Source organism: Rosa rugosa, chromosome 2 (assembly GCF_958449725.1).
Source record: "Rosa rugosa chromosome 2, drRosRugo1.1, whole genome shotgun sequence".
In the NCBI taxonomy this organism is placed as follows: Eukaryota; Viridiplantae; Streptophyta; class Magnoliopsida; order Rosales; family Rosaceae; genus Rosa; species Rosa rugosa.
In genome coordinates, this window is record NC_084821.1 from 20,412,029 (window position 1) to 20,422,826 (window position 10,798).

Consider the following 10,798-nt stretch of genomic DNA (forward strand, 5'->3'; position numbering starts at 1 on the left):
CGTGCTTAATATTAGGTTTTGGCTATCTCTACCCTATGCAAAATAATGCGAGCATGGTTGGAACTTGGAATGGATGCACTCAATTTGATTTTTTTTTTTTAATAAAAACTGGTGCCTCTGCCTTCAAACTTTAATTATTGAAACCGAATATATGGGAGAAACATAGAGCCTGAACCCCAGATCACAATAAACAACAATAGAACGATCTGAAATAATAACAGAAGTCTCCAACAAATCTATGTATTCTAACATGCACTATTTAGCAGAGTACACAACTTGCTACTCTATTTGCTTTAGTAAAGCGGTGACATAACGAAAAAATTACTCTATCACGAAGACACATCATTTCAAGTCGCACTCAATTTAATTATATAGAATTATAGATTGGATTGGCACAAAATGACCTATTTTAACACCTCTAATTAATCAGATGAGATTCTGAAACAAAAAAGTTGTTCTTCACTATTTTCACAAGTGAAAATGGGAAAACCTTTGCATAGCACAAAAATTGAATGCGTAACATATGTCATGCATCCAAACTACCAAGAGAGAAGCTCCAAAATGACAAGTTTTTGTAGCTCGATGGACCTCTGTCCCTTTTTAGGTTTTTACAATTTTGTATTTATTTTTCTTTTTTATAATTTCATCGCTCGTAATAGCTTTTTAAACTGATAACCCTAGGTCAAAGAGGAAAATAGGATGGTCAATCCTTTGGTAAGAATATTTGCAATTAGATATATAGATATACAAGAGTACAAGATCATATTGAAGAATCAAGCTAGTCACTTCTTGGAGTGGTCTTTGATATAAAGTGCAAGTCGGCCGGAAGACATGACGTGAACTTAAGGACTCTAACTCATACGATATGTCTTAATAGAGTTTTGTGGTACAACTCGTTTTTTATTTTTCTATTTATGAATGGAGCAGTACAAAAAGAGAAATAAAACAACACCTGTGATACTAGTACTAAATATTCATTTAGGAGAATCACTGGCAATGAAAGATTCAATCCGATAATTACCTATTCACTACTACTATCTTTACTCACAAGTCTTGACATTTGTGCTGGAATGGACATAGTAGTTGTATGAGTGCACATTCTTCTTACTCTTTTCACCTGGAGTATACATATGACGCTGATCTTCTTCAATGACGAAACATAGTCTATACTCTATAATATAATAAAGTTTTTAAATTGTATTATACATCAAAATGGGATTCGTCGCTCTTATCTCAAAGTCATTAATAATCGAGTCTATACTAAAGTTTTCAATGATTTTCTTTTCAATTTACATAATCAAAGAGTCAGTAAGAAAATCGCCCTCCATTCTATTGCGAAGTCTAGTTTTCACTATTTTCATAGTTGAGAATGCCCGCTCTATACATGTATTGAATTTTGATGTGAATACTAATGGAGGAATTAAACTCTAATCTCTTAATGTAGTTGCGGACTCGCAGTTGAAATTTTTTTTTCTTCCTCTGTTGGTCATAATGAGTTGAATGAAATAAAAAAAAAACTTAAAACAATTAAACAGCCATTTTGTATAATTGTAGTAGGACCCAATGACTTGAGCCCAACGTTTTGTATATTAGGACTACTTACTTTATTCAATATTTTATAACTATTTTTGTATTCTAAATTAAATTGACTTTTTATTATTTATATTATTCCAAACTAACCAATCCAATAAGGTACGTGGGATAATACATGTTGATATATAGTCAATCACGTCGGGGTGCCAACATTAGTTATTGTATTACGAAACATATCGCAGACATCAATTACATATGCAGCCAAAAATTTGAGTGGTGTCATGGCCACTTCAGCCCCTTGAGTAGCTCCGTCCTTGTACCCACAGAACACATATTATGGCAAAATTTTAGGAAAAACTAGAGTTGTATTGCTTTCTCTCTAACAATGTCAAATGGTCCATCATTAGCAATGAATCTCCCCATTATCGTTTATGTATTTTCCAACATGTAAGTAGAATTGTACAAGATCCTGATTCAGTTTTCATGGAGGAAGCATCTAAACGATTACATTGGTTCCTCCAACATCCCATAACTCAAACAGTTATCGTCTTCATAGCAAGAGGTTCTTTTTCAACTGCATCAATTCTTGTTGCTAAACTTAACCTAACTAATATTCTGTGGAGAGAGAGGCATCCTATGAAAATCAAATGAGTTCTATTTGTACCCATTTGTTACAATTTTCCTGTTTCTCAGATACATTCTGCGTGAGGCTAGCTACAACCCTCTATTGCATGACACTGAAAATAGCTATTCTGTGTGACACAACAGGTCAACAGCCTCTCCTGCATTGGGCCAGCCCTTCCAATTAAGAATATCATTTTCAATATCATTTATTTTCTTTTACAAAATGCTGGTTGAATGACCTCCCCAAATGTTCAAACATTCTCCCAGTCACTGGGTTTGCGTCAGGATAAGGGGGTTGGATACCCATTTGATAATGGGCAAAAATTGATTTCTAATATTTGGCAAACTCTAGATTAGTCACAATAGTACAGAAGCAACATTTGGTAATAGAATGATGACTAATAAAACTAGAGGGAAAAGTAATCACAAATCCGAATTAATGACAACTAATGAGGAATGCCATCTGTACAAAGGTGGAATACCCACCCTAACAATATCTACAATGCTACGCCTTGTTCCCAATATCAAATTGATTGAATAAAAGAATGACTACTTCCAGCAAAGTTCGCAGGGAAAAACCAGCCCTGCTTTTCCGTCAGTTATGTTTTATGTTCCATTCAACAATATGACCCAATTTCCATAAAAGCCACATTTTGTTGTAGAGTATGAATTGAGATATGATCATGGTTTCACTAAAATGGCCTTAGAGGCATCAAGATGATTAAGGCGGCAGGTCCCAAGAAGATACTCTGGAAGCTCCTCTGGCGTATTTGCCTGGGAAAAAAAGATTGACAATTAAGCATGAAGGGAAATATTTAGACAAAACAAACTGGGGTATCAATTGTTACGATATGATAAAAGAATTGTTTACCTGTATCAAAAATGCCATCTCAATCACAAGATTGTTTAGGTACCCGAGGACAAGACTAACCACACCCCTTGCGACTGTCGATGATCCAATGTCAATACCAAGCTGAATAAAAAATTAGCACATATTACAAAAAGGGCAAATCTCAATATATGCTGGATACCACATTTTTATTATAGGCACTATATAGCAACGCCCTCCCACTGTTCTATTACAGAACTGTCGCTCAAAAGCAGAGATGATACATGTACTTTGTCATATTAGAGAACATATGGTAGTATGAAACCTTAATACTTTAATATGCAAGTTATGCTTACACAACCGAGCAACATATTTTAAAGTGCATTCATTGCTATTAGCCTATTACTGAAAATGTACCTCCACGTAGTTCTTCCCATGGAAGTAATTTATTTCAAGTGCTTGACCAATGATGCATGCCTTCTTTCCCACACTCTGCTTAACAATCCATGAACCCTGGGGACATAATCATCAATTCTCATGACCCACATCATATCATAGTCAGGGATGGAATTTATGATGGAAAAAATATTAATGTAAAAAAAAAAAAAAAAAAAGAGAATGGCAGTGCTATTCACCAATAAGGTGTATTTCAGATTCAAGATCATTACGAGACAGAAAGGGAGAGATAGAGATGATATAAGTTTCATTCATGGATCTAGATACTTAAACAACAACAGTAAAAGTTACGGGCAGGCACACAGCCACACATAGTATAAATTGTTCAGGCAAATGGTGCTTTTATACATTGTTTTTCGTACATTGTAACAAAGATACATAGCAAAGACCAAGTATGCCATTACCACATTTACTAACCTTAGATATGTATGGTATGAGCTTAAACCTTGAATTTCTATATGCATCATCCCCCTTAACAAAATTCTCTAGCAAGGGAGCATCTTCAACCGGAGAACTCATCATATAGTATAGCGCTAGGCTATATGTGGTTGAACCTGGAACCTGATTTATATAACAGATAGTTCGGTGAAAAATTATACAATACCATACAGAAGACAACATGAAAATTATGACTGGTTTACCTGAATGTTCACAATGAAGAAGAATTCTTTCCCACCCTTTGCTGCATATTTCTGTAGAATAAAAAGCTTGTTTACAGACATGGTTGTACCAGCTTTTCAAAGTTTTCAATCAACTTTATAAGTATTAGGTGGCAAAAAATTGTATTAATAAGAAAATGAATTCTGCAGTTAAAAAATAACCTGAACAATGCTCCCAGGACGACCTCCAAGATCATCTTCACGCTTGTCAGATCTTAGCCAATCTGCAGCAACCATTTGCATCAACGTGCCCTTTGCTTTAACCTGAAAACATAAAAGAAACAAAAAGAGAAAAAAGGACCAAAACATAAGCTACAAACTGCCAACTGAAGTATTTCAAGAGAATATGGAAACAGAGAATGTCAATTTGCACTCCTCATAAACTCTGTGAGTGTCTAAGAATAATAATATTGACTTTCAACTGCCATTTGACTTTAAGGGAGTGCAATGAGCTCCAGATTAGAAATTCCTAGTAACTATTATTGCAAATTAATGCTCAACACACATTATCTTCGTTGCGGCAGATAAGAAGAGGTTCTCGTTCAAAATGTACTAACAAAGAAACAGAGATTGGAAGAACACAGAAACACATAAATCAACACTCCAAAAGCAGGCCATCCTAAATCGGCATCCAATGGACATACAAGCTTAAAGCTGGACTGCACACAACTGTGCAACCACAATTTTTGGGTCGAATAAACATAGTTTGAACATAAGAAGATACATTTTTTTTTTCATTCTAAAACACTCACGGTAGGCAACAATATCACAAACATAGTTCTGTTCAAACCTTCTTACGGTCTTCCAGATAACTTTTGCCACGAATTAGAAAAGTAGAAGGGTCTGTCTCAGTCCAACTGCAAGCCAAAGAACAAGTTGAATCTTTTGGAAGTGTGAACCCATAATTGCATGACATACTGTCTTCCCTGGTCATCTCTTGTAGGTCCACATAGCCCCTCTTCTGAACTGCAGCACATGATATCCAGCCATCATGAAATCATACAAAAAACCTAGATAAAGGAAAACTACTAGATAGCAAGCCATACATATCTTAAACTAAACTAGTAATTATCTATAACAACCTGTAAGATCATGCAATCTCTTCACAAAACCAGCAGCAGTTGATAACTTCGGATGACGTGTATCCTGCAATTCCTAGTACAATCAAAGCCGAGTTAAAAACTTTTATGTGCAGAGGTATTGAGCTGAAGTATGGAAAATCAAGTACAGAGGTAAACATGTTGACATATAAGGGCATAAAAGTTCAATCAAGCTAAACTTTATCTAAAATGCACATAAAAACAAGTGCATCCAAACGCACATAAGATTGAGCAAACAGATACACGTTGCATGTCTGTGGTGTCTCTTTTATGTGTGTGCAACTAGCAATTTTTTAGTACAATATCAAGTGTAAACCACATTCTGCAATTACCAAATGGAGCATAAAGCTGAACAATTGCAATCCAAAAGTGACAAATTTAAACCCAAATCATTACCTGTGAATAGATATCAGAGCCAAAATCAGGAGTCCAGTCAGTTTCTGATTGATCATTGTATGGAGGCTCAGGCACATCAAAGAATTCATCAGAAGCATCATTCAAGCTAACAAGACTAGCATGTTCTGAAGGTGATTTATCCACTTCTTCCAATATATTTTCATTAGTGCTCCCATCCCCAGTCAGTGCCAGAGCATCAGCCTCTCCATACCCTTCATTTTGATGCACGCCAAAATTTCTCCTTAGCTCTCCAGATGAAAACTCTGAGGAAGAATAGTTTGCTACTTTTGTTTTGAATAACTCTCGTAGTGCTGCCAATACAAAAATAGTGTAAATATTAGATTGATTCAATGCACCAAACTACTGTGAAACAATGACAGAAATGCATGCAAAGATCTATCATTCAACAGCAGAATAATACCAGCAACTCTTCCTAGCATTTTGATGGTCATAGATCGGGATGAAGAAGTCTGCAGATAAGATTTCCAGTACTTCCAATCAATCGCAAGCATGTGCTTCACAACTGAATGTTTCCCTTGGTTCACTGGTGATATAACATATCCTCCACCTGCAAGAAAGTTGTAAATGTCTCAAAATCTTCCCGTCAGTATGTTCCAAATTATTCACTTCCCAGTTCCCCCAGTCTATAAATTAAAATAATATTAAAACAAGCAGTTACACACATTCAATTTAAACTCAAACAAGCAGCGAAAGGAAAACAAGTTTTGTTAACTTGGGAGGCATGACAGAAGTGAAATATGCATGCCATACCAGGAAATTTGCATACATGTCGAGATAATCTAATGTTAATACTGCATCAAATACAACACATGCACACACAGTTGTAAGGTCTAGGAGATTTATAAAAAATTTAAATACGAAGCATACATTACTTTTAAGGCAGGCGCGGACGTAGCCTTTCTGAGATGGATACTTCTTATGGAACACAGAATGGTAGAGAATAACTGTCCAAAGGATGTTAAAACTTGTTTCAATTAGTATGTATAAATGTAAATGTTAACTTAATTTTTTAGTCCTTTCATTGGAATACTACCATATGTCCCATCATCTTCCCTTCTCCAATACCGCCGCAACAATAGATCTCTCGGCTTCATTCCCCTGCAATATGATATGCTGATTGTATAAGATAACTACACAAAAAGTCATTTAGGCAACTGCCTCAGAATATTTTCAAATAAATTACAGCCCTGGGCCTGACCATGGCATCCAATCGCTATATAACTGCTTGTGAATGATATCAGTGTGACCGTCAAGGTGTTCAACCACATTGCCCTTGTAGAAACAGAAGTCCCATCTACAAGCCAATTTGTGCAAGTGCATGTTAGTTACAAACAAGCTTGATATATGACACTTTGAATGAGAAATTAACCAGAAGAATAATGCAGATATGGATTAAGAGGGAACTATATCCTTGGATCAGATTTCAGGAAACATATAAGTTGCTCCTCCAACATTTAATAATCATAGAAAAGGCTAAGAGTCATGATAGAGATCATGATGTGCATCTACGCACCTTGTACGATTATAGCTAGGGTGTTATTGTCTACCTTGGGATTTTAAGCTTGCTTATGATTGACATTATCTATATATTTGAGCTTTGGATATTTTGGAATCGTACAGCCTCAATATATAGGCCCGAGTGTCTTTTTATTGGACAGTGTTTTACCATTATAAATTCAAAGAGTTCTAGTTTCAGCTTGTTTTGTGTCTCCTAGGGAATAGTTTAGTTTAGTCATTTCCAGCCTTCTCTTACTGGGTTCTATATCATGTTCTCAGGGAACTTACTCAGATCTTGAGGGACCAAGGGACATAAGTGTCTGGAAAATGGCTTCTGAAGTTCCACCAACCACACCCACTGCCATGATGGCAGGATGATCATCCCACTGCTCATGATAGATTCACAGTCAATAACACAAATGCCTTTTCTTACAACCACTTAGAGTAATGATTATAAAACCAACCAACCTTCCCATGAGAATCCCTATCTTTCGCTTCTTTAAATAGTCGTAGACCTACATTACATGAATAAAGTTAAAATGCAGTTTCAGCACCTTAAAATGCTCAAAGATGGCTCTTACCATTCTGACAACCAAAGATTGTCCAAGGTGAAGGAGCAATTACATCGGATGTCACAGCATCAGTTTGTGTAGAAGAACAAAGGGTCCAGTCTATAGAACTAATACGACTTCCCCTATTAGATCCACCTAATCTGCACATATGAAACCTGCTTAGTACTCAGACAATTAGATAACAGAAGTAGGAGGAATTATTTCAGAGCTACAAGAATAGACCATGACTGCAACCAGCATGTTATCCAAGTTTGCTAGACATCCAATGAAAAAATTCACACCAATTTACATGACCAGGTGAAAAGGAGAATTTAATAAAGTGATGATAAATAATCACACCTAAAGGACTTCCATATGCTACTTGAACATTCCAAAACATTACTCCCATGATCCGGACCAGCCTGCATATATGCATAGACAATTAGACATTAGAGTCACAGGTAGCATAAGAATCTATAGTAGAAGAACAAAACTAAGTGTTTTAGAACCTTTAAAGCCACTTCCTGAAAGGAATGAATCCATCTTGCGGCTTCTTCTGGACTGCTTGCTCCCAACTATGAAATTAAAATCTCATTATTTTCCATCAACTTGTAAGAGAAACAAATTTTTTTAGAAAGCAGTTACCACACCTTAAGTTGATCATTGTGATTTGACGTATTATACAGTGTGAATATGAAGAATACCTAAAAGTTGCACAAAACAGCGTTAATAAAAATATATCACTGTCACTAAAGTAATCAGCAAAAGGAACTAATAAACACATTGCTGAATTAGGAGACTGTCTAAGGTGCACACTTTTCTACTAATGCTCTCACGTCCATCATCAGTCACTCGGATGCATGCGTCTATGACAGCACTTCTTACGGGATCCTGATATACAGATCAAGGAGAAAAATGAGCAAGGTTCTTATTTGTTAGTTAAACCTCATAATGATGAAAATTCTATAAGCAAAAGGACGGAAACACAATTCTCAATCAAAATATCTGTATGCGAAACATCCTCAAGGTTCCTCATTCAGTTTGCATTAAAATAAAAATAAGCAAAGATCCTTAATATCCATTTTGGTTGAAAAATGCTGGACTAGATGTGTGCTAAAGAACAAGAAATGATGATAAATGAAGAAAAAGGTCAAAAGTTTTTATATGAAAAGGACAGTAGAAAACCAGAATGCATAATTTTCTGCACTTATTTCTAAAAGTAGGATTCCAACGCCAAGCTTCAGACAAAGGCATCTCTAACCTCTGCAACCCATGAGTATAGAGAAAAGCATTTACAAGGAAACATAAAAGAAAAAGCTACCAAGCTGGCCACAAAAGTTACACATTTATACAAGATTCCATAATTACATTTCAACACTCTCCAGATTATCCGAAATGGAATCATCAAACTGTGAATGCATCATGATCTGTAAACACAAAACCAGTTATCCATGTCTAGTCATACTCAGAGAGCCAGAGAACTAAGGGTTATAGTAAATGTATGTGTAATAAAAACCTGAAGCAAGTTGTCCCACAATCGATAACAAACATAAGTGGTCCATTCAAAATTGACAAAAATACAAATAGGGTTCAAACAACAAAGTCCAAATACTCAATGACCAAAATACCATTCTACTACTATATGTCTACAATTAGCCGCAACCGGAAACAAAAACAAAAATCTATACATGATCAAGAAACAAAGACATCAAGATTCTCTCTTTTTATTTTTTTATTTTTTAGTGAACTGAAATTCAAAGAAAGTGAAGGACTGAGTAAAAGTAGAGGAAGAACCTCATTGCCAGAAACAGGGAGTGATTTGAAACTTTTAAGAAGATGGCCTTGAAGAACAAAGTAGCGTTTGCGGGAGTACTGTAACCCAATCCGATTAGAACGAATGAGATAAAGCCAACCCTCCATTGTTTGATCATTTTGGGAAGTACCCATCTCGGAAAGCCTGGTTCTTGAACAAACCCACCTCTCAAATTCGATCGAATTCTATTTCTCTCAATACCAAAATGTCCATGCAAGGCCTACGTGGGACCCCGGTTTAGAAGAATAGTGGAGACAGAGAATATAAAATACAGAAGAGAAAGTGGAAATGGTGTGAACGCAATCCAGCTATTGAATAGGGAGAATCAAGGGGGAGTTCATCTTTGGAATTGTAGATGGGATTCTCTCTCTCTCTCTCTGAGAACTCAGCCTTCCCCTCTGTTAAAAGCAACTGAATGAGTGCACACCTGAATGAGACAAAGATTGACAGGCAAATGATATTGTATGAGATTACAGTTTTGCCCAACAGTTTGAATGCACCTTTTCTGTTTTTGTTTCTTTCTTCTTCTTGGAAATACAACCAATGTGACTCTCCAAAAATATATAAAAAAAAATGATTTAAAAAAAAAATTTGATGGAAAAGGTCACATTAGAGTTTGAAATAATAAAAATGTCACGTAGTTTTTCACTGGATAAAAATGTCAATTATGAATTGTTAATAATATTAATTTAGTCTTTAGAGCAAGTTCACCCGTAGTCAAGAAAATGCAAATTCGAGAAGTCAAGAATTCGACCAGTCAAGTTACTATTCACTGCCACTGGACATGGATTTCCACCCGTTTTTTTCTTCACCGGGCAACACTGTTCATTTTTTTTTACTGTTACCTATATAATCATACATATTAATTATATACCATCAGATCTTCACATCAATTGCAACCAACGGCCAAGATTAATTGACCGTTGGTTTTAAAATTCCAAAAGCCCAACAGATGACTGCCACGTCCCTGCAGCTGTCCCTCCCATAGGCGCTACGGGAGAAAACGGCGCTGCATCACGCGTCAAGTGCTACGCGTCAACAACCTGGCCTCCACGCGCGTCTTCAACGCGTCTTGCTCCCACCGATGCTGCTTGCGTCAGCCACGTCTGGCTTTGGGCCGACCTGGCAAAAGCTTCGACTCGATCATGAATTTAGTCATGCCGCTGCCCTTTTTCTTCGCCTGGGTCAAGAAAAGCCAAATATTGGCTGGTCAAAGAAGGCCCGGTGGAGGCAATATTTTCAGTTTGCCCGGTCACCACATCATCATTCCATGCTTTTGCTCGGTCAAACAGAGACCGCTGGACTTGCTCTTACGAATA

General features: G+C 36.4%; 1 protein-coding gene across 2 annotated transcripts; it reads right to left on the bottom strand.

Annotated features, from left to right (window-relative positions):
* Positions 1-2,577: 2,577 nt before the first annotated feature.
* On the bottom strand, positions 2,578-9,899 carry LOC133733894 (protein ENHANCED DISEASE RESISTANCE 2-like). 2 transcript variants are annotated; one of them, XM_062161541.1, is made up of 21 exons: positions 9,461-9,899; positions 8,483-8,557; positions 8,317-8,370; positions 8,176-8,241; positions 8,027-8,088; positions 7,697-7,827; positions 7,584-7,630; positions 7,404-7,501; positions 6,817-6,912; positions 6,652-6,716; positions 6,491-6,562; positions 6,019-6,165; positions 5,598-5,908; positions 5,184-5,247; positions 4,892-5,067; positions 4,264-4,365; positions 4,084-4,134; positions 3,860-4,003; positions 3,404-3,499; positions 3,029-3,130; positions 2,578-2,931 (listed from the first exon to the last, which is right to left on the bottom strand). In XM_062161541.1, the coding sequence occupies exons 1-21, from the start codon at positions 9,611-9,613 to the stop codon at positions 2,839-2,841; spliced, it is 2,205 nt and encodes a 734-aa protein (XP_062017525.1). In that variant the 5' UTR covers positions 9,614-9,899; the 3' UTR covers positions 2,578-2,838. The 2 variants fall into 2 exon arrangements, with proteins under 2 accessions (XP_062017525.1, XP_062017524.1); XM_062161540.1 differs by having other exon boundaries at positions 5,184-5,256; positions 9,461-9,897.
* Positions 9,900-10,798: the final 899 nt, after the last annotated feature.

What these genes read in the sequence shown, in the direction of transcription:
- LOC133733894 (XM_062161540.1), bottom strand. Translation starts at nt 9,613, where the DNA reads ATGGGTACTTCCCAAAATGATCAAACAATGGAGGGTTGGCTTTATCTC. An exon ending in AATCTTTGGTTGTCAGAATG is followed by an intron (nt 7,631 to 7,696) that starts GTAAGAGCCATC and finishes CATGTAATGTAG; the next exon opens with GTCTACGACTATTTAAAGAA. An exon ending in GAGATTGCATGATCTTACAG is followed by an intron (nt 5,068 to 5,183) that starts GTTGTTATAGAT and finishes CATGTGCTGCAG; the next exon opens with TTCAGAAGAGGGGCTATGTG.